We start from the raw sequence: 27,202 nt of genomic DNA on the forward strand, positions 1-27,202 counted from the left end.
CTCCTCACTTAATCCTTGAGTATGGTGCAGACATTCCTGACCTCGTTAAACTAAGTAGGGTGAAGAAATGTAGAGTTCCCAAGACTTGATTCTGTTAGACCAAGTATCTCCACTGTTACTAATCAGGAAATAGCTAAATCAGATCTTCTAATGTATGGTCTGAGTAGGGTGGAGTAGTTTTAAAATTCACACAGGAAGTGATAATGGTACACTGGAGAGGAACCCTGTGTGGATCCCAGCTTTGCCTCTGCAAGAAGTCATTGTGAGTGGCAGACAAGTTGCCTTGGAACTGGATTCTCCAAGCCTTAGTTTTCTTATCTGCAGATGGAGGGAAGTTGGACTAAGGCTTCAAGGTTCTTTCTAGGCTCTCTACCCAGAATCCTATGCACATGCTACACGTCAGAGTTCTAGAAGGCCTGCACAGTAGTTGGAGAGGCCTTTAATGGCTGCGGTAAAGTGACTAGCAGCTATACAAAACAAATCCACACACAAACTTTTGAGAACCATTTAATGTGATAAACATAGCAGCATGTGCTCAGGCATACAAAGTGAAGAAAGACCCAGGCAGAGAATAAAATAGTGCTTTGGGGAGACCCAGGGTGATAGAAGTACATTAGCATGATTCTCCAACATTGTGAACAATACAAAGCGGCTCCTTAGCACTAGAAAGAGAATTCCAGATGTTCACTCTTAAAATCAATAACCAATTTTATAACTTCCCCCCAACCTCAGTCTTACCACTCAAGAGGAAGACGGACATTCAGACAGGAGAGCCGAATAGAGGGGACATGACCATATACACACACGCAAGGCTCATGGGCTTAACTCTTTTGGAGAGGAAGGAGGCATAATAGTCAACATAACTAAAGACAACATAAATAGAGAAGGTGGGAGGAAGGGACAGGGCAAGTTCTCTTCCTTCCAGGGATTTCGCCTAATCTTCCCGTCAGTTTTTTGGCAATAATTCGTGTTTTCCTTAAATACTATCTCTATTTTAAATAAAGAAGCAGATGATATGGACTGTACTTATAATCTGTAGGCTTTCCTAAGTGATAAAAGTGAAGGGAATATCCCTTTGAGGGAAGAGAACAAAACTAAAGGGGTTAATTTATTAAAAATTCACAAACTGAAAACATTTTAATTATTAGTTCATGAGCCAAAATTACATAGTAAAAATGTATAACCTATACAAAGGAGAGATTCCGTCAGTCATCTTCTATTCCACTAAAGAAACAAAAATGACATTCTTAAACTCGCTTCAGGAAGTCAAGGAACAGAGTAAAGAAAGAAATCTTTCAGAATATTCAAATTTACACTTTGAGCTATTTATTTACACCAAACTAGTTTTACTTTAGTCAATGAGGAAGAATTTCTGATTAAGACTAAGTCTCTACGACCAACTGGGCCTAATAAAAGGCTTGTCCACTATGGTGATAACCTTTTATCAGATCCTGAGCTTTGGATCCAGTCATTGGTTTAAACATCTCCTTAATTGAAAATAAGCCTGAAATAAAAGAGAGATCTGTATATATATATATATATATGTATATATAATATGTACACAAGCCATCCCAGTGTCTTTAGGTCCAGTGTTGGCACAGGGAGGCCACAATGGGGAGGATGCTGAGGGCCATCTCAGGACTGGATGTTGGTGGAATTGAGGATTCGAGAAGGGACGTCAGATCTGGAAGCCTTTGAAAGTTCTCGCTGTTGAAAGAGAAAAGGAGTCAGGAAAGCTAGCTGGGGACAGGGGAGTGAGAAGCCCAGGACGCTGCCTGATGAGGGAGGGACTCCTCTTTCCCCCTCCCTGTCAGCACAGCAGCTCTGGAGAGTCCCAATGGCAAGAGACAGCCAAGCTTCTCAGAATGGCAAGCAAAGGAGAGGATGTCCCCGAGATGTGGACACGGGTCAGATTTTAGTCATCAGTCCCAGCCAAAGTTGTGTTAAGGATGAGTCAGGAGGCTAGTCAGAAAACGTTCCGATGCACATGCACATCCCCCAAGTCACACTAGGTTGGGAAAGAGCCTCTTCTGTGGAACAGAAATGCCCAAATGTCCACAGAGCTTTGGCGCTCTGAGGCGAAGGGTGGCAAAGAGGGCGAAGCAGCGGCCCGGGATCCCTCTACTGATCAGGGGCCCGGCAGATCTACCAATCCCTGGGGCTGAAAGCCCTGTGACCTGCTGATGATTTCATCTCATGCTGGAGCACATGGTAGGAGAAGGGAGAGGCCAAGTTATAGGAAGATGTTAATAGATGTTAGTGAAACGGGCAGGACTACAGACAGCGGGAAGGCAAAGCTGTGGCTCCTCAGGAGATCTTCCAGGAAGCCACCAGGCACGGGACCACCTGGGCCCAAAGGGAATGCCGACTACGTTGGTCTTTTAAAACCCCAACTTAGAATCAACACTAAGTATCTGTTTCAAGGGATGGACAACTGGGGTGAAGTGATTTGCCCAGGGTCACAAGCAAGGAAACAGCTGAGGGCTCCAGGCTTGGCTCGCTGCCCCTGGGGTTAGCGATCTAGTTCTGATCTACGCTAGCCTGAGACAATGAGGGGGTACCGCAGTGATCCCTGCTGCCATGGTCACCCTTTCAGAAGGGGCTACACCCAGGAAAGAGGCTATTTGGGGGAAAAAACCCAAACCCTACATTTCAGTAGCTGAAGAGGTGAAGAGGCAATGATGCTGAATAGTGAGCCCAATTCCTAAACTATGCTATTCTGAAGCAATGTGCTTCCTGCCCTTGTCCTGGCATGAGCCATCTGACACTGCCCCCTGGCCCTCCCCCACACAGCCTGGTGAGCCTGAAGGAACGATGATGGCAAGGATCAGGCTAATGAGTGAAATGAGAGCATCGGGAGGTTGGCAAGGCGCTTCGCAAGCTCGTTAGATTACGGGTGTTAATGGCTGTTGTTAGATGGCAAACAGGGGTGAGGATATCAAACCGAGGCATAAGGGTCTCGAACCCGGTATGGTGCTTGGATCAGCATGCAGTGCTAGTCTGGAAAATCTCGGCCCTTCAGTGCCTCAACTATCCCAGCAGCGTTGCGGAGCAGAAACGGGAAAGCAGGCAAAGGAGCATTAGCTAGCTTGCAGCAGACAGAAATGAAGCAGGCTCGTGGGAGGGGTTAGTGAGGCATATACTCCATGAAATAATCAACACACAGGCCAAAAGGAATTGAATACAGGAAGCACACAGTCAGGGTTCCGTCCCTTCTCTCCCCAAACAGTGCCCGGTCCCCCCGGCCTGTGCTCCGAGCTCGGGTGGGGGGCTGCCCCCGGCAGGGAGCTGCCACTGAAGAAAGCTGCCCGAGTGGAGGTGGAGGTCGGCAGCGAGATTTTATAGAGACGCCTCAGGATTGAAGGACTGGAGAAAGCCGACAGTCCCACGTCCTCAAGTCTCAGGTAGGCTTTCCTGCTCCCCCTTGCCAGTGGGCTCTCTGGGACGGTGGCTGAGCCCAGGGTTAGTACAGAGCGCCTCCTGGCAGAGCTAGTAGGGAGGTGTGGAGGAAGAAGGGGCATGCAGGGACATACAGACCTGAGACCCCACAGATGAGCAGTCAAAGAGGGAAGGGTCCTTCTACAGAATAAAGAAGTGAGACGGTTACCAAGAACTCCACCAAGAGAACACCCAGGTGGTCACTGCATGAGTGAGAGTTCAGGGGCTTTTCCTTCTGCGGCTAAGGGATGGTTTGTCTCGGACAGAAGGATTCAATTTAGACGTCCAATTGTCGCCTCCTCCTGCACGGGGCTTCCCGCCAAAGCAAGAAAGGCTTCTCCGCCCCCAGAGCTGACCCTGTCCCATTCAGGAGCTGCGTCCCCCTTGGCTCTGCCCATCCCACCCTGACTGTGTGCTCCCCAGGGATTGGTAGATTTTAGAAAAGGTAAATTACCGCAAACTCAGAATAGGTGCTGGCAACAGAATTAACGGTGAGGTTACGCTGGAGAGGGGTCGAGTAGGGACACCCACCGGTCAGGATGCTGCCACTCAACTCAATGTTCTCTTTGTTGTGCCCCTGCCTGCCCAGAGGGGCCGTCCTCTGCCCCGGACGGCTGGGAGTCCTGGATGGCTGCCCAAAGGAAACAGGGAAAGGAAGAAGGTAAGTCATCCTTCGCACGAACCATTGTGACATGTCTAAGGCCGCCCCCAAAACTCAAGAGGAAGATAACATGTTCTGGCTAGGTGGTGCTCTTTGGGGCTTTCATCGGCGTGGCAGATGGCCGCCCCTCCATAACTGACCGTGTGACCTCTGAGCGTCTGCCCCCAAAACGCACAACCCTCTGGGCGGGGGGCGTGGCTCGGCTGGCCCCACAGGTCAGACGGTCAATCGCGGAGCCTGACCACGTGGGGAGCACGGCCAGCCTTGCACTCTAGCCTAAGCCACTGGGACAGGATGTGAGGGCTGCTGGGTTCTTGAAGCCTTTGTGGTTTCATTCAGAACGGGAGCGCTCAATGCTTTACCAAACACTCCCATCTGGAATGGGCTGTGCCGAGCACTCCTTCCCCACCTCCCCCTCTTGGAAGCTCCAGGCCGGACACCATTCCTGGGGATCAATGCCCGCCTCTGCTCCAGCACCAGGGCTGGCAGGGACCCTTCCCAGACCCCCGTCGTTCCACCCTCCTGCCGGGATGACACCCGATAGTAACGTCATGGGCTAGTCCAGCCTAACTACGCCTCATGAAACAGCGAATGGCTCAGGGATCACGGGCTCGAGCTGCTGTCCCTGACAGCTAGAATGACATGGTGGGGGTGAGTTAGTGCATGGAGAGCGTGCGCATCACACAGACTGACCTTGCCTCCGGCGGGCGGCAGGCGGGCCGCTGGGGAATGGTAGACAGTCCCGCCGAAGACAGAGCGCAGGGTGCTATTGGGAGTGGCGGAGGACACGGTGGTGGCATTAAGCTGAAGGGGAAGAGCAGGGAAGTTAGTGGCGTGGCATGGCCCGGGGCAGCGGCGTGTTAACATCCTCAGCTCTGGAAATCCAACTCCTCCCCAGGAGAGCGGGCCAGGAAGAGGGGACCAGAACAAAGCCACTACGTGGGATGAGGCAAGCGCCCTGCCCAGAGGAGGGACCCATGACATGCAGCAGGGCCCAACTAACGTCCAGGCGAAGTTAGTGCGAGTTTCAACTTTTAACTTGGACCACTGATACAAATCTGGAAAATAATTGCCCTTTCAAGGCAACTTTGCAAAGGAAAGTTACTGATGCAATACATGAAACTCGCCAACCCTAAATGTGAATGCACCATGTATTAGTAACTACATTTGGACTGCTGGGGAACAGCAACCCACTAATTTAAATGCATATCATTCAAAACTGGAGATGGAGCAGAAAGCCTCACCTAAAAGGAAGCAAGACCAGCGGCTGCTCTGACACTCCTGTTAGTACCTAGTGCGTTACTAAAGTCGGCTGCTACGACATTTTAAACAATTCTACACAAAATTCTCTTTGCAGTACATGGACGCAAAGCCTTGAATGAAGAGCCAGGAATTTTTTTTTTAACTGTTAGGTGTGTAAAGGAGTCTGAACTTTATTTGAAACAAAATAAAAATAAAATTGGCTGCTCTCATAGCCAGTCTGTAACGTAGCATTCATGACCAGAGAGATGAACAGAGGCGGGATGACACGATCACGTGTCATTTTACAGCCCCTACCGAAGGCTTTTTGGGGGAAACAATGTCCCTATTTGTATATGTCAGTGTAAAACTGTGGCAATGATGAGATGGCTTCCCGGGGAGCACTAGGCAATCGCCTCCTTCCCTGACACCCCCAGAAGACCAGGCCCTCAGCTCCCCCTCCTCTCTATAAGTACTCATGAAGTGCTCCTCAAGGGCCAGACGTTGGGCTGGGCTCTAAAATCGTAACATACATAAAATAAAAAGGATCCCGGAGCAAAAGCCTCGTAAACCTCAAGGATCAGATACAATAACCAGAGACCCCGTAACCCACAAAAAGCACCATCGGCTCCCCGGAATGTATGGTCTGGTTATTTCCGGACGAGGAGCACGCCAAGCTCACGAGACACAAAAGGAAAGCGAGCCATTCCTCTCCCAAGCCTGGCAGAATGCACGCGGAAGACGGGTGGATGAGAATGCCCGGGGCCGAGGCCAGAGGAGCCGCTGTGGACGACGGCCACACAAATAACAGTGCAGGGAAAGCCTTCGCCCAAAGAAGAGGGCTGGGATGGACGAAAACGGAGGAAAACGGGGCCCTCGGGAAGGGTCCCAAAGGGCTGTGGGGGGTGGCTCCCTCCATGGGCCCATTACGCCCGGCGGCCTTGTCTTCCTGCCTGCCAGGAGGCGGCGCTCTAGACAAACGTCAGGCAGTGCCAGCAGGGACCCTAACTTGGAAATGCTCAGAATTTGGAGCGCCGCGTGTTCTACGTCACTGTCCACAGCAGCGCCGCGAGCTACACCCTCGCGTGACCCTGCCAACAACTCTGGGAGGGAGGGGCTGTGACCCTCCCCCTTTTACAGAAGGGGAAACAGGCTGCGGGGAGTTCAGGGACTTGCCCAGGGGTCCAGGGCTCTATCCGCCGCATAGCCTTGATGCCTCCAACAGCGTGACATCCCAATTCATTTAGCTAGACTTCCTGAATAACTCTAAACCCATCTAGTGTCATTCCATGTGCTGGCACTCTAAGCGCCGAGGACGGGCGCCTCACTACCCGTCTGGGCCTCCACCTCACAGGACCTCCTCGGACGCGGTCTCGGACTCGGGGAACCGAAGCTAGGGGAAGCCGGGCTCCTGCAGACGGCGCCCTCCTCTACCTTGCGGACTTTGCCCGGCGTGTTGGGGCCCGGGCCTCGCCGCTTGCCGGGCGTCCGGGGAGTACTGCCGTACAGCATCTCGGTCTCTGTCTGCTGGGTCTTCTTGAGCTGCTGCAAGAGAAAGGGTCCAAGGCAGGGCTCAGTCCCTGCGGGCCGCCCCGCGGCCCCCCGTGCCTCCCGGCCCGGCCCTTACCCTCTCCTGCTTGGCCTTCTCCTTCTCCAGGCGATGCAGCTCCCACTGCTCTGTCACATACTCCATGAACTTCTGCCCGTTCACCACAAAGGCCTGCGCGCGCTCCTGTTCCCACAGCTCGATCCGGCCCTTCAGCTCCTCCTCCAGCTGGGCCACAAAGAGACGGTCAGGACCGCGCAGCCGTCAGCTCCCTCCCGGAAGCCAGCGCATGAGGGGGACGTGGGCACGAGCTCGACCCCCCAATGGGTTTATTCATAGCCGCCGAGGAGGAAGGACCAAGAGCCGCCTCCTCCTCCTCCTCCTCCTCCACACTGCCCCGAGGAGAGGGGAAAGGCTGCGGGGAAATGCCCGTGAGGGCCAGCGCCAGGATGCCGAGGTCCCCGGGGGAGAGGCCAGGAAACAGGGCGTACCTTAGGCAGAGTCTTCTGGAGCTTGGCTCTCTGCTTCTCTTCCTTCAGGAGGTTTCCACCTCTATTGGTAAATCGGCTTGGGTCGGATGCTTTTCTCTGAGGACAAAAAAAGTTAGAACTTGGGGTCCAGGGGGCAGCTGGGTGGCTCAGTGGATTTCCTGGGTTCAAATCTGGCCTCAGACACTTCCTGCTGTGTGGCCTTGCCCTGACGGTTCTGCCTTGGAGCCAATACCCAGTAGCGATTCTAAGTCAGAGGGTCAGTGGATCAGTGCTTATTTCCAGGAAGTGCTTTTGTCCCACCCAACCGTCCTGTTCAGGAGACGGGAGAGGCTCCTTCTCCACACTAACGCCAGGCTCTGACCCGGCCTCCGTTGGCAGGGGGAGGGCAGCCTGGCCAGGCCGGGGACGTACCTCGAACTCCAGGAAGAGCCTCCAGCTGTCCTCCCACTTCTGGACGCCTTCGAAGAGCTCCTTGTGAGCCTCGTAGTAGTGCTTCAGCTGCGCGAGCTCGGCGTCGTGGAGCTGCAGCAGCATCTCTGTGTAGTCCTCTGCAGGGGCACAAGAGTCCAGGAAGCAGCTCACTAGTCCGCCTTCCCCTCCCAAACCCTGTTCTGAAGGAGCCTCCCGGAGCGAGAGGCCAAAGCCGGCCTCCTCCCGCCTGCCCACGCCAGGCTTCCCCCCCTAAATCCCAACAGCTCCTCCTCTCGCTGGGAGGGGGTGGCTGAGCCTCCGCTAAGGGGCCACTCCATGCTGGGATAGAGACTGAAAGGCCCACGATCCCTTCTGGGGAGCATCGAACGACAGAATAAGCACAACCTGCACAGAAGGGGAGGGGGAGCACCGTCTTAAAAGGAAGGGAGGATGCCGGGAACAGGGCCAGCCCACCGACAACACCCGGAGATGGGCCTCCTGGGGGAGGAAGAGGTCAGTCCTGAACAGGAGACGGCGGGGCTTTGGGCTCTGAGAGGGAAGAGGTGTTCCAAGTGTCCACGGGGCAGGGGGAAAGCAGGCCTGATGCTCAAGGCAGAGACTGGCCGTCCCGCCAGAAATGGTCCTTCTGCCCGAGGGAGCCGACGAGCCAAGGATGAGGGACTGGAAGCCCCTGGGAAATGCCCAGGGAGAGATCAGGGGCAACGTGGGAGGGAGCAGGCCAGGAGGGAAGGATGGCTTGAAGGGTGGGGTGATGGGAGAGGGGGCAGTTAGGAGGTTCGGGGGATGGAGAACCGGGCCTAGACATGGGAGGTCTAAATCTGGCCCTAGACTCTTCCTAGCTGGGTGACCCTGGGCAAGTCACTTCACCCCATTGCCTAGTCCATACCACTCTACCTTAGAACTGATATATAGTATTGACCCTAAAAACAGACGAGGGTTTTAAAAATAAAAGGAGGGCTTGAAGGCTGACCCTCTCCCCAACATATGACAGGTTACAAAGGAACAAAGGGGTGGCTAGAAAGCAGGACCCCTTCCCATCCCCTTTCTGCACAATCTGTCCTGGGGGACCCGAGGCGGCTCCTCCTCCAGGCCTGGGCTCTCAGACGCCTTCTTTAGGCCCTCCTTCTACCCGTGGCTCCATGTCTCTCGGGCCCCTTTTGCTGCTCCTCTGCTCTTTTTCCTGGGTCACCCTTCCCCGGCTTTCTCTTCTCGGTTTCCAGGAGACACTGAAAAAGCTCTCTGCTCCCTGGGGCTCGTCCCACTTCTGGTTCCAGCCCTCTGCTCTCTCCTCTCCATCGAGCCTCTCTTCCTGGACCTCCTCTGGGGCTCCCCAGCTCCCTCCCTTATTCCACCGCCTGCCCGAGGCCGTCCCTGGCCTTCCTTGGCCCTCCCACCTCGGCCTTGGACTCTGACTTGTCTTCAGGGGCCTCGAGGACGCTCCCCTAGATCCGCACACCCCATCCCACACAGGTTTCAGAGGATCCTCGTCCTGCCTCAGTCCACTCTCCTCTCTCCCTGCCAATCCTTTCGCTGCCCCCTGCTATAAATCCCGACAAGGAAAACTGGACGACAACAGCCTCCAAACAGCCTTCGTGACGCCATTCCCCAAAGGTTTTCACAAGCACCTAGGCCGGGCCAGGAGGCCCCGCCACAGGCCGGCTGGATGAGCCTGGCATGTGGCAGATCTGCCCCAGGGGGGATTTCCTTCCAAGGCGCTCCCCAGAAGGAAGACATCATCGGTTTGGGGCCTGCCTCACTCTCCCATTCTCCCAAGCCCCGAACCGTGCAGGGACTGTGCGAACACCGGGGACAGACAACGGCTGCTTGTTTCGGGGGGAGCAGAAGAGGGTCGAGCAGAGAAGGAAACCCAGAGCAACCTCGAGGCGCAGCACTGCCGCAGGCCGCCCTGGGGAGAGGCAGGGACTGGAGCAGGGAGGAAACGCCAGTACGGAGGCACGCAGAGAATGATAAGAAATGCCGGGGGAAGCCTTCCCACCTTCCGTCCAGCCTCAGCCGCGTCCCTCCTCTGTGCCAGCCTCTTCACAGCAATCCTATGGCCTCCCGCTGAGGAGTTCGTCTCCTCAGCCTGCATGTAAGGGCCCTCTCACCACCTGGCACCAGGCCACTTCCAGCCTCCGTCTTTCTCCTTTCTCTGTGTTCCAGCCAAACTGGACTGGTGCCCCGGCCCAGGCCCTGGGCCTACAATGTGCTAGAAGCTGCCTCAGTGGGTGAAATCCTGCTCGACTGTCCCTTTTTCCCCAGAAAATCTTTCTTTACCTCGCCACTTACAGATATCATCATTATTTATGAATACTTTACATCCTCCCTACTAGACTAGAACTTCTATAAGGGCAGGCACTCTATCTTATTTAAACTTTACTTGGATCTACCCATGTCTCAAAAATTAATATTCTAATTTAAATGTAACTTTTATTTTCATTTAAAAAAATACTATTTCTAATGTGGGATGGCTCTCTGGCAAGAAACAAATTATCAATAAAAGATTATTTTTTAAAAATTCTTGACACCTCCCTACATGCCTCCTGCAAAAATGAAGGTACACTGGTCCATGGGCATGGAAACATTGCATATCATCAAAAAATTTTTAGATGTACTAAACAGTTTTGCAGATTTTTTTTTCTCTTCCTCTTAAAAAAAAAAAGGTTGTCATATGGGGGACAGCTGGGTGTCTCAGAGGATCAAGAACCAGACCTAGAGATAGGAGGTCCTGGGTTCAAATCTAGCCTCAGACACTTCCTGGCTGTGTGACCCTGGACGAGTCCTTAACCCCCACCTCTCTTCTGCCTTGGAGCCAAGCCACAGTGTTGATTCTAAGATAGATGGTAAGAGTTAAAAAAACAAAAGATATCGATAAAAGCCCTTTAAGGAATCAATATTCGTCAGCCCAGCTGCAGGCCGTACCCACCATCGTAGTAGGGGGTGAAGGCTTTCCTCTGCTCCTGGCTGTAGAAGCACTTTTCCCAGTACAGAGCCAGCTCTGTGCGGATCGCTTCCACCACTTTCTTCATGTTTTGAATCTTGAGCTCCTCCAGCCGGTCCACTTCCTCTTGCAGCTGCAAAGGGAGAAAGAAAGGCCAGAAAGTGTCACCTCCTGAGCCTGGAGGACGAGGGGAGGCCAGTCTCGCCACCCTCCAAAGCCTCCTGGACCTCTGTAGCACTCGAGTCCCTGGAACAATCGATCGGCACACATGCCATAGCCCCAGCTAGATGGTCCAGCAGATAGAGAGCTCGGCCCAATAAGACCCGAGTTCCAATCCAGCCTCAGATGTTTCCTAGCCATGTGACCCTGGGCAAGTCACTTTACCCTGTTTGCCTCAGTTCCTCATCTGTCAAATGAGCTGAAGAAAGAAATGGCAAACATTTCTAGTGTCTTTGCCAAGAGACCCCCAAAAGGGGTTCCAAAGAGTCAAACGGTGGAAACAACAGAACAAAGCAGAGAGGCTCCTGGCTGAACCCCAAGCACAGGGCCACAGCGGCATGAGAGAGAAAGAGAGGCCAGCACACCCCACCCTCCCTCCCGGAAGCCCCTCAACCTGCAAAGGCTTTCCAGGCCCCAAGGTTTCTAGACTCGGGTGGAACTCTCAGCAGCAAAGCCCCAGAGGGCGGCCCAAGCTCCGGAGAAGCGTGATGAGCAGCTAAGGGTCTAAAAGCCTCAGGGGCCACCAGCAGTCCCTGAAAAAGCAGCCCACTCCAGCCGGCATTCGTCTCGCTCGTTTCCCTACCGCCTTCTTTATCTTGGCCTTGGAGCCGCTCATGCACGGGGCCAGGGCTTCTCTCTCCTCCAGGGGGATCTGCAGCCTGTCCCAGAGTTCTCTGATGCGCGAGCGCAGCCCCTCACACACAGCTTCGTTCTGAGCCTTCCGCATTTCCAGCTAAGGTGAAAAAAGTCAAGAGTTAGCCAAAGCGGCCACTTCCCGGAGAGCAGCTGCTCGCCAGCAGAACTTCCCGTTCCACGTGGGTGTGTTTACAGGGTTGCGGCCGTGTTGCACCGCAGAACATACACGTAAAACAAAAGAAAGGCGGGAGGCCACTTTCTGAAGTCCCAGGCCAGAGCCGAAAGCCGCCTGGCGTAAACCAGCAGCGCTAAGAGCGAGTAAAGAGGTGGGAAGGAGGCCGAACATGACACCCCTGGAGAAGTAACTGAACCTATTTTGGTTTTGAATATAAAGGGCTAACAGAGCTAAAAGGAATAATAAAGTGGAGAAGTTCCATGGAGACTGGAACAACCTCCAGGAAGTAATGCAGAGCGAGAGGAGCAGAACCAGGAGAACATTGTACACAGAGACTGATGCACTGTGGTATAATCGAAGGTGATGGACTTCTCCATTAGTATCAATGCAATCCCTGAACAATCTGCAGGGATCTAAAAAAAAAATACTACCCACAAGCAGAGGATAAACTGTGGGAGTAAAAACACCGCTGAAAAGCAACTGCTTGACTACAGGGTTGGAGGAGATAAGACTGAGGAGAGACTCTAAATGAACACTATAATGCAAACTCCAACAACAGGGAAATGGGTTCGAGTCAAGAACACATGTGACAACCAGTGGAATCATGCGTCGGCTATGGGAGAGGGAAAGGCGGGGGGGGGGGGGGGGGAGGGGAGGAAAAGAAAACAATCTTTGTTTCCAGTGAATAATGTATGAAAACGACCAAATAAAATAATATTTAAAAAAAAAATAAAAAATAAAGGGCTAACAGATAGGAAGAATCCAAAGAACTCTGGGGCGGCGTGGATGAAATGAGACGGAGGGGAAGAGAACTGGCCTGGGTTGGGGGTGGCGCCCCTGTTGGGCCTCTCTTTGTACCAGACAAGGAGTCTGAATAGTTTTCTTTTTCCGTTTATGGGGTGTTTCTGTTATCTTACTGTAAAATCTAAGTACTCGGTCATGGTCAAAGTGAACGTTTTCAGCCTTTGGGGGTCACGTGCTAGCTTTCGCATGCTCATAGTACTACCAGATAAAGTATGTTGATATCATACAATAGTACGCCTATATTATTTACGCATGTCTGAGTTTCTAAATGATTTGTCTTCTGCTGGCCTTCAAGCATCATCCACACAAAACTCTCCCAAAATTCCCATTTAATTTCTTAGGCAAACCTGAGATGTATCCAAACCGTGATGGGAAAATCAAGAGGGGAAGGAGCCCTGTGAAGACAACTTTAAATGGCATCCAAACTTGGATCAGAAACCCTGGACAATTCTGGGGCTCGTTGAATCAAGAACAACCCTGACTTTTCTTAGAGGAGACAGAGCAAGGCTAGCCTGGGGGAGGGGGCTGCGGGGCCGCGCACCTGTCGCAGCAGCGTCTGCAGGGCGGCGATGTTCTCCAGCGACAGGCAGAAAGCGTCTTCATCCTCGCACACCACGTCTCTCTCGAAGCTCGTGTCGGGCGTGTGATCCAGCTCCTCCATGCACAGGATGATCTGCCTCTTGGTGCTCACAAATTCCTCCCGCCTGCTCGCCTGCGACAGAGCAAGGGGTCGGCACGGCGCCCAGGCCCCGGCCGGGCAGAGCCCTGGGGAGGCGGGCCGCTTACCTTGGTCTCGTTCAGAGTCGCCAGGTGCCGCCTAAACTGCTCCAGTTCCTCCAGGCTGGGGACGGACGTGAGGTCGATGCTGTAGGGGGGCGTGCAGAGGATCTCACACAGGTCCTGGTCACGTTCTCGAAGCACTTTCAGTTCCTGCATTCTCTCCTTCTTTTTCTTGACCATCACCTCCACCTGAGTGCGCAGATCCTTCTCGAGCTGCAAGATGGTGCTCTCCTCTTTCTCCTGCATCAAGCAATGGCCCTTCAGTGCCACGAGGCCCCGGCGCCCTCCTTCAAGACCAAGCGAGGCCGGGGCCCGGGGAACAAACAGCTTCATGCCCACCGTCCCGAGGCCATCCCAGCTTAGGCCGAAGGGACTCGTCTGGAGGCCGGAGGCTCCCTGGACCTCGCAGAAGCTGGCCACATTGCCGGGTCTCTGTTTCAAGGCAATGACACAGGGCGGCCCTCCCGGAACTCGGGACGGGTGTGAGACAGATAAAGCGGCAACGCCCAAGGCTGGCATCCTCTCATCAAAGGGGCACAGCCCCCGGGCCGTGTCCCTGCACTTACAGAGGCCCAGGTAGACATCTCTTGGCCGCTCGTCCTCCCCCGCGGAGCCTACTTCTTCCCTAGCTCGAGCCAGCCTCTGGCTCGGCCCCTGCTCCCCAGAAACCCCCTCTTCCCAGGCCTCTGTGGGCCCCAGGCTTGGGTCCCCTCCCTTCGGACAGAGCCAGAGAGGACCAAAAACATACTTCAAAGGAGTTGAGGCTTAACTCCCTGCACAGAGTGTTGAGCTCTCTCCGACAGAAGTCAATGCTTTTCAGGAGCCGCTCCTTTAGACTCTCTTCTTCGGCAATCATCATTTCCAACAGGCCCTAGAGCCAAAGACCAGTGTGTCCACAGGACGCTCAGGAGTCTCTGGAGAGGCTCCGCCCTCCTCCACGGCCCCGCCCAGATGCCCATCCTCCACAAGCTAAAACCAGTCACTCACCTTGATGTGCTTCTTGACAACCTCCGTCCTCTGGAGCCTCTGGTCCTCCGGAATGCCTATCAATTCCCAGATTTCTCGAAGATGGTTCAGGGCTTTTTGGAGACAAACCACCGACTCCTCTGCCAGCACCTCACTGAAGGAGCAAGAATAGAAACCTGGTGAAATCCAAGATGACGTGTATCTGGACCTTTAGTGTTTAGCCCAGTGCTTGGCAAGGAGCAAATGCTTCTACTAAATCACTTTTCGTGGGGGCAGCTGAGTGGCTCAGTTCATTGAGAGCCGGGCCTAGAGATGGGAGGTCCTGGGTTCAAATGTGGCCTCAGATACTTGCTAGCTGTGTGACCCTGGGCAAGTCACTTAACCCCCATTGCCATTCTTCTTCCATGGAACCAATGCACAGTATTGATTCTAAGACGGAAGGGAAGAATTTAATAAAGATATTTTATTTTACCAATTACATGTAATAACAAATTTCCAGTTAAATTTTCCAAAATTATATAATCCAAATTATCACATTCCCTCCCTTTCCAAAGCTAGCAAGCCATTCAATCTGGGTTATACATATTTTACCACACAAAACATTTGTCTATATTATTTGTTTTTTAAGAGAATAATCATATCAAACCAAAATCCTCAAAATAGAAACCCAAATAAACTAAAGTGAAAAATCATATGCTTTGATCTGCATTTCCATTCCAACAGTTTGAAGGGATGGGCTTAAAAATAAATAAATGAATTTTCACTCCCTCCTTCATTCTTACCAACTCATGAAAATCCAATGATCTGAACACATGTTAATCCTTTTGTTTTTCCAGGAGACACTCATAATGGCCACTACCAACATTTAAATATGTCTTTAAGTTATCTCAACTGTTCATTATCATCATTCTGTGAGGAAATACTATATCTCCAATTTACAGATGAGGACACAAAGGCCCAGAAGAGATTAGGTGACTTGCCTAAGACCACAGACATGGTAGCCGGCAAAGACAGAGGTGAAACTGGAATCTTCCAATTTAAAATCTGATATTTTTTCTACTAGACTGAGGCAAGGAAGGAATCAAGTAAATAGCAGCACAGTAAGGTCACATCTATCCAGAATCCAGACAACTAAGCTCAAAACTAGAATTTTTTCTCTTTAATACCCTGCAAGGCATTTGACAGGGAGACAAGAGCCTTAGGAAAAGCTTGGCCTTCCCTTGAACTCTGCTCCTTGAAACGGGTCGGCATCTTTGCATATCCCATCCTGATCTTAGGACAAGAAGTCACTTCTTGCCAAGGCCAACCCTTCCAATGGGCTTCTTTGATTCTATTCCATCCCCCTACCTCTAGAACTGTTTCCATTCACCAGCCTTTTGATCCCCACACACATCTTTTTGCGTCCATCTTGACAGCTGTGGCCCTTTTCTTGCCAAAGCTAGCTCCAGCCCACCTGCCCGCCGGGCATCTCCCCTTTGTATTTTCAGCTTCTCCTTAAGCACAGGCTCCATCTTCTTCCTGTTTAAAACATCTTTCTTTGAGCTTGTGTTCTCACGTGTCTCCTTTCTAGTAGCCATGGCTTAGGGGGGGCCTGCGACCCCCCATTTCTGACTCCTGCCACTCTCATCTGGATACCCAACAGGGACCTCAACTTCAACCCATTTCATCAGCCTGGTACCAAGCTCTGTTTTAACCACTGAGGAAGGTAGCCGGCAGACCCAAGCGCACTGGAATGCCTTTCTTAAAGCCACCTGTGGTTGTAGAATGGGCGCTAGGCATCCCCTGTAAGGCACAAGAACGGAGCAGAGAGGAAGAGGCGACTGGGCTGTGAAGGACGCAGCCCCACGGCCACCCTCCCCCTCCCATCTCCGAGCCCCGGCCGGTAGTCATCGGCCTATCACACACAGGTGAAGCACGTTCATTTCCCATCAGACAGACAACACGCTGGGCTAGTCTCGAAGTACGCCTATCCTGGATACACAAATCAAACACGAGGAGCACAGCGTGCAAACGAGGCCGGACCAGGCCTTTATTACCTTCGTATCCCGGCTCCTGGCATGGTGTATTTAACTAGAGTGGAAAAGAATTTTCATTTTACACATTAAAAAATGGAGGTCAAGAAGGGTTAAGTGGCCTGTCCAGGGTCACAAAGGTAATGATCTTCAAAGGTAGGGCTCCTGCCCAGAGCTTGTATTTATTAATACTGTCCAAAAAATTCATGTATTGCCAGCTTTAAAATTTTCCATTTGATAGGTCAGAAAAAGTAACTTTTTTATATTGGGATAATACTTCAACCAGAAACATACTTTAGCTACTAATTAGTTGACTATAAGCTCCTTGAAGTCAGGATATTTAATCTATGAAATTACAAAATTCTCATTTAATTAAAAAAAAAAGATGGTTCAGGGAGCAGCTCATTTTTTAGACACCATCCTAGGGTCATACAAAAGAATTACAGTGACTATTCTCCTTTAGAACCTTACCTAAGACAGACTGCAGTGAACTGGTTGGTAAAAAGATAAAGCAGAAGTGAGAACCTTTTTTCTATTAAAGGGATCCTGACCCACTAGAGGAATGAATAAGATAAATTAGAATCAAAGAAACTAGAGCTAGAAGGCATAGGATTCATCTCTGTATATATTTTTTTACTTTTAAAAATGATTAAATTGGGCAGAGACTTATCTGAAAATCAAAGTTAATGGGGAACATTTTTTTAAAAACAGTTTCTTGGTTAGAGGTCTCATGTCTCAACTATATAGAGAACTTCGTCAGATTTATAAGAATATGAGGCACTCTCCAGTGGATAAATGGTCATAAAATACAGTTTGGAGATAAAGAAATCAAAACCATACTAGCCATATGAAAAAATGCTCTAAGTCATTATTGATTAGAAAATTGAAAATCAAAACAATCCTGTGTTATCATCTATACTTATCAGATTGACTAACATGATAGATAAAAAGGCAAAATGACATATTGGAGGGTACATGGAAAAACAGGGACACTACTACATTGTTGGTGGAACTGTAGACTGACCCAATCGTTTCAGAGAACTATTTGGAATTATGCCCAAATTGTTATAAAACTTCTATCCCCTTTGATCTGGCAATAGTATTATTTGGCCTGTTTCCCAAGGGGATTAGGGGAAAAGGGAAAAGAATGCTATGTTCTAAAATATTCATAGCAGCTCTCTTTGTGGTGGCAAAGAACTGGAAATTGAGGGGATGCCCATCAGTTGGGGAATGACTGAACAATGGTGGCATAGGATTGTGAGAAATGACAAGCAGGTTAATTTAAAAGAAAAAATATGGAAACAAATACATGAAATTATGAAGAGTAAAGTGAACCCAAGATAACATCATGTACAGTAACAGAAATGTTTAAAGAATTATATGTCCACCTCCAGAGAAAGAACTGAAAAATAGAAAGGTGCAAAACATAGTTTTATATATACATATATATTTTTACAAGTGATATCTTCTTTAATTCTGGAAGGGGAGAGAAGGATGGAGGTACCTTGGAACTTTAACATAACAAAGAAACAAAAATTTTAAAAAGTGACTAACAACAATAAAAACCACATTCAGGGAGTAAACAACAAAATTAGTTAATGGAAGAAATCTAACTTGGGTCTCCCAATTTCTAATCTAAGATTTTCTGCTCTAGTTGTCTATTTTTGAAGGCCACCTTCAAAAAAAGCAATTAAATTAGTTTTATTTTTATGACACATTTCAGCTTTGATAATGTAGCCTATAACCAAAAAAAAAAAGACTGAGAAGGACAAGGGGGAGAAAGAAAAGGGATGGCAAAATATCAAAGAAACCAGGGCAGTACGGTGGCTCAGTGAATTGAGCCCCAGGACCCGAGTCAGGAGGCCTGGAACTGAAATTTTTCAGATACTTCCTAGCTGTGTGACCCTGGGCAAGCATTTAGCCTCATTTTCCTAGCTCTTTCCCTTATGTCTCAAGAGTTCTCACTAAGACAGAAACAAAGAGTTTAAATGAATCAATCATTCTAAATGCCAATGAAACAGAGACAGCCCCCAAACAAAAGCCCCTTCCTAGTTCTCTAACTGGTACCACCAGGGCTGTAAATCTTGGTGTGGCCTTTCTCCATTCCCTATATTACTCAGTCACTAAATGCCAGTCATTTTTCTTCTGAAACATCTTTTGGAGTCACTCTCTTTCCTTCCTGGGGCCCCCACCCCATTTGGCACAATTCCAGCTCAAGTCCCATCTCTGACACGTCCCCGTTGTGTGGCTCTCCATACGTCACTTAACCTCTAAAAGGCTCAGTTTCCCTGTCTGAAAAGCGGGATAACACTCCTACCACATGAGACAACCCGGGCACACAGCTTTGCCCACCTTAACGTGCCCTGGAAGTGCTAGCTTCACTCTTGTCGGTATCCTTACAAGATGATGGCCAGCTCCTCCTAGCTGGGACCCCTTCCCTTGCAGAGGCATCATCAGGAGGCACCCCCTTCCATCCCAGCCGGCCCCATCAGCAGCACCAGATGACAATCCTCCCTGCCCTCCCCCAGGAGCTCTCCCTGCACACAAAGGCAGGCTCACTACAGGCACTGAATTGTGTCAGAATGGTTCCCTTTGTGCTAACCCTTAAACCTTCCATGTAGAGTCAATATCAAGGATTGGTTCCAGCCAGAAGAGCCACAAGAGTTGGGCAATGGGGGTCAAGTGACTTGCCCACGGTCACACAGCTGGGAAATGTCTGAGGTCAAATTTGAACCCAGGACCTCCCGTCTCTAGGCCTGACTCTCAATCTACCCAGGTACCTGGCATTTATGTTAGTTTTTACTTTTTAAACAGATAAAGAACACCTCAAGGTCAGAGATTATCTCATACTGCTCCCATTGTACTCAGACCAGGGAATATGTCTATTTTTTTCTACACGTACCCACTTAATTGGTGTTTTCTATAATCAGTGGCACCAGGAGGGCACCCACACCAAAAAGATATGGAGAATGAAAAATAATCAACAAATGCCATATTGGTCAAAACTTCAGCCACCCTCCATTATAGGCCACACCTAAAAGAAACAGACATAAGAGGAGCCAGAATGGAAGGAGGGGCACAGCAGTTCTCCTCTCTGGGCCAACGGCGTCTTGGCTTCCTTTCCACTCACTCTCCTGATGCTCCACAGTCCACAGAGAGCACTCAATCCAGACTCTGCCCATTTTTGCTGGATTCTTTCCCTGGACCTCCTCCCCTCCTACTCTCACTGGCTTTCTGCAAGACCCAGATAAAATCTCAGCTGCTACAGGAAGGTAGAATGGACCCATCTTTCCTCATTCTAGGGCCTTCCCTCTTAATCTCCCAGTTTTCCTGTGTATAATTCATATATTTGTTGTCTTCCCCATTAGGCTGAAAATTCCTTGCGGAAGGCAGGAACTGTATTTTGCCCTTTTAAAAATGTCTATTCGTTCCCAGCCCCTTAGCACAGTACTAGGCACACTGTAAACACTCCGTCTTTGTTCACTGACTTTTTGTGCTTCTGGAACCATAACCAGGATGGGAATAATGATTTGGCTCATGAGGGGGCCGAGCTCTTCTGAAGTCTTATTCATTCATCATCCATTCATTCATTTATTAAGTGAAGATCGAAAAGCATTTTCTAATACTATCTGGCAATGGGACATCATTAAACTGGTAGGACTGAAATGAAGAGATTGTCCGAGGCCTTCCTAAGCCTCTGAGTCCCCGTGGTGGGCTCCGGGTGGGATCATTCCTGGAATCTTCTCCCTGTCTATGGGAGACCCAAGTCCACAGGCTGGGCCCTCCTGAATGGCACGGGAAGTGTCTGGGTGGCCCCAAAGGGCCCTTGCCAAGCCGGCCCTTCTCTCTCTGCACACCTTCTCTCTGGCCGGGATCTGCGGGCCCCGCCAGGGCGAGCTCTCAGGGAGCTGGTGCCGGTCACATCCTGGGTGCTCACCAAATAAAGTGTGGCTGACTAGACATGTGAAAAGTCCACGAGTGAAATAAACTTTAGGGGGAAGATGAGGACTGTAACCCAGGATGTCAACCATTAAAGTTGAATGTTTTCCCCCGACAATGGGTAAAGTTCACAAACACCTGTTTTTGACTAGCCTATGTTTTGGTCCCAGGAACCCAGGGCAACACTTCGGCGGATGGTTCCACTTGGGTGATTCGGCCCCACGCTGTGCGCCCAAGAATGCAACCCGAAGCTGAATGGGCAGGCGCAGCTCCCACACACTCAGGGCTGCCAGCCTCCGGGTTTCCGAAGCGCTTGGGCATCCTTTGAGGCCCCCGGGGCCTTGCACTCTCTTTGGACCGCCCTGGATTAGGACAAATCCACGTCTACGACTTTTAGAGGCAGAACCAAGGCTTTCCCCACAAGTGGGGTGGGTGGGGTGGAGATGACAAGCATTTTATGTAGGGATGTTGCCCCAGTCCTTCCTATTCTTCTGCCTTGGAACGGATAAACAATATTGATTCTAAGATGCAAGGCAAGAGCTTTAAAATAATAATAAAGCATTCAGGTGGCTGTGACCTATTTCAGTATAATGGATCAGAGTCAACAGCAGCCTGCCGTGATCAATCTGACAACCTTTCTGTTTCTTCTGGTACGGGAGCTCCCGCTGACCCCAGGGTGACAAACTCTAGAGCTGCGAGCATCAGTGAAGGGGACAAAGGGGCAGAAGCATCTCTGGCTTGGGCTCCCAGCCAAGGGTGTCCAGGGGTTATGCTTCTAAAAAGTGTCAGGCGTGAAATGTCTTTCCATCTCCTAACCTAACACTCCCGCCACTAAACCAGGCTCCAAATAAAAACCAAATCTGGACCAACCTGGAGAGCCGTGTGTCTTAAGAGACCTTTTGACTCCAGTAGGAGCGATTCCTTTTGCGTGGTAACGAAAAAGCCTGGCCAAGCTCTAAACTCTAGAGGACTCGAAGCAGTTTCCAGTTCATAAAGCTGTCCAGGGAGCACCAAAAGGCCAACTACAAAAAGTAGCGTTTTAGAGCTAAGTTTCCACTTAGGCATGACATGCAACCGGGAAAGACTCTTGGGATTGCTTTTCGCTAGTACAATACTGTAGCTTTCTTTGTCTCTGCCTGGGCTCCTTTGCTCATTAATATCTGCAGGATGACTGAGGGGTAAGAGGTAAGCTTTAAGGACTGACACCGACCTCGGTCAGCCGACCTACACTTAAATATTGCAGGAACACAAACTGCTACTTCAAGCTCTGCTAAGTTTTTAGCTAATCCGAGACTGGAGTCAGGGCAAGAGATTTCCCATAAAGCAGAACATTCTGTTTCTTTTCGCTGGCTGGCTTGACAGAGAAATGGAAGCAGGGCCAGCCCAGCTAGCCTATATAAGCCGTGTGTGGTGTCGTTCAGCCCTTTTTCAGTCCTGTCCTACTCTTTAGGACCCCAATTTGGGATTTTCTCCGCAGAGATACTGGAATGGTTTGTCATTTCCTTCTGCAGATGAGGAAACTGAGGCAAACAGGGTTGAGTGACTTGCCCAGGATCACATTGCTAGGATGTGAAGGCAGGTCTTCTGGGCTTCAGGTTGGGCATTACATGCACGTGCCACCTGGCTGCCCGAATGCCAAAGCATCACGGCCAGAAGGTAGACTATACCTTAGCTGACTATACAGAAAATGTAGCGCTGCTGAATTAGTGGTAGGCTTCTCAATCTAGACAGCTGATGGGTCAGTCAATTATTAATTAAGCACGGAGCTAAAAGGCTGGGAGGGCAGAGAAAGGCAGGACAGCCCTTGCTCTCAAGCGGCGGCACACCAACATAAAGCAAGCAGAAGCTAGTTCACGTGGTATTCAAACTCCTCGGTTTACCCACCACTCCCCATCCAGCAGAAGGAGGCAGAAAGGATTACTTCACTTAATCCACTCAATCCACTTCGGCTGGGCGAACCCCAGCTTTTTGCATGCCCGGGAACTTGTGCCCGGCTCTATTCCAAGCTGTTTTTCCTTTTTCTCAGATGGGCGTGTCTCCACCCACAATCCCTGGCTTCCGGGTAGCCTCCGAGAGCGTTTCACTGTTAACAGGTGTAAATCAAGATTCCCAAAAAAACCAACTAAGCCTAGCACAACCTTCACATCTCCGCTGGGTACTCGGGACCAGGGCCGCACCCCAAACTGGGCAGCGGGCCAGGAAAGCTGCTTACGTGACAATTCCTTCAGGAATCTCACTGGGTGGGGAGAGGGAAGTTCTGAATCGGGGAGGAGGGGGGGCATCGAGGTGCATCCCCCAAGCCATTTAGCACTATCAAGCGCCTACTGTGTGCCAGGCATTGTGCTGAACCGCGGAGGGATACAAACGAAAGCAAAGGCCGTCCCTGTTCGCCAGGCGCTCCCAAACAAGGTCAAGACAAAATACGGGACCCCCTAGAAGCAAGCTCTACTCCCGAGACCCTTCTCTATTCTCTACCCCTAAGGAGGGATCCAAGACCCCGCGACCACTTCCCACCCCCCACCTCCACCCCCATCCCTATTCCCACCCCTCCAGCCCAGATAACCTGCCCATTTTTCGACTTCCTGGGCTGGGTTGAAGCCAGGGCCCGGCTTCCGAGGATCCCGCCCTTCCCAGAAGCGGCCGCGACCCCAAGTTGGGGCTAAAATGGCTGCACAAACCACTGCCCGGCTTCAGCCCCGCACCCCTCGCCGTCCACACCTTCTCCTCATGGCGGCTGCTTCCAGCCGAAACCTGTCCCGGCCCAGGCTCAATCCCAGTGGAGTAAACGACCGCCGGCGCTTCCGATCGGACCTCTAAATCACTCAGCCTGCGCCCACCCGTCTGCACCCGTAGAATCCGATTTCGTTCTGACGCCAGGAAAAATCGACAAGAACCGTTTGCCCTGCGTAAGGATTTCAAACCGGCCCGCGGGGAGGAGCCGCCCTGTGATTGGTTAATGCCTGGACGCTCTCCTCGTTACCTTGGAAACGCAGTCTGCACAGCCCAGACCTTTCAGGAAAGTGGAGTCTGCAACTGAAGCCTAGTGGGCGGGAGACTGGCTGGGAAGAGGAATAATGGGTGGAAAATTTGAAAGATTCCCGGAACTGGGTACTTTGAGAAAGGGGACTTAGCCGTTGGGCTTTGGGAGCGAAGGCGCTCTGGGGACTCTTGAAGTCTTTGTAGAGATCACCCCATCCAAATGAAATGTTCTTCATTTGACAAAGAACCGCCCTTACCCAGCCCTATGTAGGCAGTGATGCCCTTCTGCAAAATGTCCCCACAATATTAGAAGCACTGCCTGTCCGGAGGAAGCCAGACTCTGAACCAGAAACTGTGGGAGACGTCAAAGAATGTCTGCATTTATCCCTGAAATGTTTGGCATCTTCGGGAAGTTCTTCTGCCTCAATTATTGTTCCAGAAAACTATTTAATCCTTTATGTATGTGTTAAATCTTGTTTTTCTGACAAATAAATGTACCTCACTGTTCCCTGCCCAAATAAACATGCACATTGGTTACATTCTATGTACATATTTTGAAACAAGGTTAACAATTTCCTCAAACTTGCTTTCTTAAGCAGACGTTTTTGATGTTTTATTTGTACCGTTTCCATAAAGGTGGAGTGAAGAATATCTCATTCCAAGAGTGTAGCATGATTACATTCCTTCAAAATTAATCACTGAATCGAAGGCCAAAGTAGCCTCCTATTAAACGTTTGCCAGTTTAAAGAGAATCAGATCAAATTGGTCTTGCATGTGTGCTAAAGCCGCAGGTTCCCTTTTTAAGTAAAACTTTTGGTGTTTGAAAAAAAATGTCACTGTCCTAGAGTTTTCAGAGGCATCACATGCTTAACAGGTATTGCACGCTTCCTCAAATGCATGGACATAGCCTTTTTTTCAATTAGGTCCATGTACTGATTCCCAAACCAGGAAGACCAAAAATAGAGAAAAAAAAACTCCAGACCAATCTCCTTATTGAACATGGATGCAAAAATCTTAAAATACTAGCAAAGAGATGACAGCAAGTCATCATAAAGATTATTCACTATGACCAAGTAGGATTTATACCAGGAATGAAAGACTGGTTCAATATTAGGTAAACCATCCACATAATTGACCATATCAATAACCAAATTAACAAATCACATGATCATCTCAATAGATGCCAAAAAAGCCTTTGATAATATATAACATCCATTCCTATTAAAAACACTAGAAAGCATAGGAATAGAAGGGCCTTTCCTCAAAATAATAAACAGTATTTATTTGAAACCATCAGCAAGTATCATCTATAATGCGAATAAGTTAGGAGCCTTCCCACTAAGATCAAGAGTGAACCAAGGATGCCCATTATCACCATTATTATTTAATATTGTACTAGAAATGCTAGCTCTAGCAATTAGAGAAGAAAAAGAAATCAAAAGGAGGAAACTATACTATCATTCTTTGCAGATGATATGATGGTATACTTAAAGAAGCGGAGAAAATCAACTAAAAAGCTAATGGAAATAATAATTTTAGCTAAGTTGCAGGATACAAAATAAATCCACATAAATCATCAGTATTGCTATTTATTTCCAATAAAAATCAGCAGCAAGAGTTAGAAAGAGAAACTCCATTTGAAATCACTCTAGGTAATATAAAATATTTGGGAATCTATCTGCCAAGACAAACTCAGGAATTACATGAACACAAAAATACTTTTCACACAAATAAAGGTAGATCTAAACAATTAGAAAAACATTAATTTTAGAATGAGCTAATATAATAAAAATGACAATCCTACCTAAACTAATTTACTTATTCAGTTCCATACCTATCAAACTTCCAAAAAATGTTTTTTATAGAATTAGAAAAAATCAATTAAATCCATGTGGGATTAATTTTTTGTTTGTTCAATTAAAATCAAAAGTTAAAAAGCTAAGCCTTTGCACCAGAGTCTCTTTTTCCCATCCTACCCCTACCTCCCACTGAATGTAAAACAGGGGCTGCCCACTTTTGGATATGGATCCCCAAAGCTTAGCAGAGCACCTGTGGTAGAATATGTATTTAATAAATGCTGGATTAATCTGACAGCAGCATTCAAAATATTTTCTACTCTTTCTTCCTTGATTCATTTTATTCTATCAAAATAAATTTGGAGGCAGACTGAGGAATATCTTACTGTTTTAAGAATTTGTAATATGTCAGGGAGACATAAAGCAAGGCTAGAATTTTATACAAGCCCTGCTTATTATTTAATTTAGAATAGAATTCCAGGTCCAAAAAACTTTAAAAATTGCATCATTATTGATATAATATTGAAATCCTATAGGGTTTATGCATAATGGACTAGCTTTCTCAAGAAAAAAAATTTTAAACCCTTACCTTCCATCTTAGAATCAATACTGTGTATTGGTTCTAAGGCAGAAGAACAGTAAAGGCTAGGCAATGGGAGTTAAGTGACTTGCCCAGGGTCACACAGCTAAGAAGTGTCTGAGGTCATATTTGAACCCAGGAGTTCCTGTCTCTAGGTCTGGCTCTCAATCCACTGAGCTACCCAGCTACCCCTGAAATTTCTAATAGCATGTTTTGTTCTGAATAACAACTGGTATGTCATTTAATTCTGAGAGACAAGAAAAGAGCAAATATACATATACTATCTAATATATAACAATATAATGTGTAATGCACAATATCTGATATATTGTATAACTGTATATAATTCATAATTATATGCCATGTAAAATATAGCATTATGCATTATATTGATTCTAACATATTCTGATACACGAATATATAACTATACAATCTGCATTGCAAAAAGGCACTAATGCTCCTTAGAGAGAGCTCTACAATCATCCAGTCACAAAATAGGGCTGTTCTAGCAAAATAATACACTGTTCTGATTGAACAAAAAAAGATTGCTCTGGCCATGCATGCATCTTCTTCACTCTTTGAGGAAACATGCAGTGCTAGCAGGGGTGTGATACCTTTGAAAACTCTTAAGACAGTGGCATCATTTTCTAATCACTAAAAAGTTTTCTGTAAGGGAACTTGAAGCTTTAGCACACAGGAAAGATCAATCAGCTTGATCTAATTTGAATTCAATTGGCTCCTGATAGGATATCTGTTTGCAGGTCTTCCCAGAACACAGCAGCTCCATCTTTACCTACTTCTCAGGGATGGAAGGTGTTCAGAAAGAAACTCTCTTGAAATGCCACAAAACTGAGCTACAGAATTCACTAGCTGGTTTTTTTTCACCAGCTGTTTCTAGCCTTCTCATTCTGTGTTTCACTTTGAAAAGCCAAATAGAAATAGACAAAGCCTAGGCAAGTACTGTCCATTTGTTCATGGAAATCTTTTGTTTTTACAATCTACCATTTGGTCCAAAACAGAATATTGAAGATTAAATGCTCTATAATTTTTAAACCCCTCCCTTCCATCTTAAGAATCCATATGGTGTACTGGTTCCAAAGCAGAAGAGTGGCGAGGGCGAGGCAATGAGCCAGCTGCCCCCTAGGTTTATAAATTAAGGCATCTAAATGGCAAAGTGGATAGAGTACTGGGTCTGGGGTCAAGAAGACGTTTTCCTATGTGCAAACGTGGCCCCAGACACCAACTGTGTGACCTTGGTCAAGTCACTTCACCTCCTTTGCCTCCGTTTTCTCCTCTGTAAAAGGAGCTGGAGAAGGAAATGGGAAAGCACTCCAGGATCTTTGCCAAGAAAACCCTGAATGGGGTCACAAAGAGACAGATAACTGAAAAACTATGAATGACACAACAAAGTATAATTTAGCCGTATTCTGGGGAGACTGTGTCGATTTAGCGTCCCTACTGAGTCTGACATGAACAAGTTGGGAGAGATCATTTCTTCCTCCAGACCTTTGCCATAGACCTCTATCAGGCGTTGCCTTTTGGAGTCATCTCATGCTATAGTGAATTCT

General features: G+C 48.9%; 1 protein-coding gene across 9 annotated transcripts; it reads right to left on the minus strand.

Annotated features, from left to right (window-relative positions):
* Positions 1-494: 494 nt before the first annotated feature.
* Positions 495-23,203, minus strand: LOC100012273 (protein regulator of cytokinesis 1). 9 transcript variants are annotated; one of them, XR_008913663.1, is made up of 16 exons: positions 22,998-23,181; positions 14,350-14,482; positions 14,111-14,233; positions 13,369-13,602; positions 13,124-13,294; positions 11,551-11,700; positions 10,734-10,881; positions 7,787-7,923; positions 7,376-7,471; positions 6,966-7,112; positions 6,773-6,883; positions 4,793-4,903; positions 3,893-4,069; positions 3,538-3,579; positions 2,966-3,030; positions 495-1,707 (listed from the first exon to the last, which is right to left on the minus strand). XR_008913663.1 is itself a non-coding variant. In XM_001363573.4 (15 exons), the coding sequence occupies exons 1-15, from the start codon at positions 23,006-23,008 to the stop codon at positions 1,636-1,638; spliced, it is 1,863 nt and encodes a 620-aa protein (XP_001363610.1). In that variant the 5' UTR covers positions 23,009-23,203; the 3' UTR covers positions 495-1,635. The 9 variants fall into 9 exon arrangements, 7 of the variants coding, with proteins under 7 accessions (XP_001363610.1, XP_016283755.1, XP_007479376.1 ...); XR_008913664.1 differs by lacking the exon at positions 3,538-3,579; XM_001363573.4 differs by lacking the exon at positions 2,966-3,030 and having other exon boundaries at positions 22,998-23,203.
* Between the last annotated feature and the right edge of the window lie 3,999 nt (positions 23,204-27,202).

The sequence above is a fragment of the Monodelphis domestica genome, chromosome 1 (genome assembly GCF_027887165.1).
Source record: "Monodelphis domestica isolate mMonDom1 chromosome 1, mMonDom1.pri, whole genome shotgun sequence".
Taxonomy (NCBI): domain Eukaryota; kingdom Metazoa; phylum Chordata; class Mammalia; order Didelphimorphia; family Didelphidae; genus Monodelphis; species Monodelphis domestica.

Bases quoted from the DNA above. Each gene is read 5' to 3' on its own strand.
- LOC100012273 (XM_001363573.4), bottom strand. The intron at 10,882-11,550 runs GTAGGGAAACGA...CTCCCTTTGCAG, and splicing joins AGGCCAAGATAAAGAAGGCG to CTGCAAGAGGAAGTGGACCG. The intron at 4,070-4,792 runs GTCAGTCTGTGT...TCCTTTGGGCAG, and splicing joins TGCCGCCCGCCGGAGGCAAG to CCATCCAGGACTCCCAGCCG.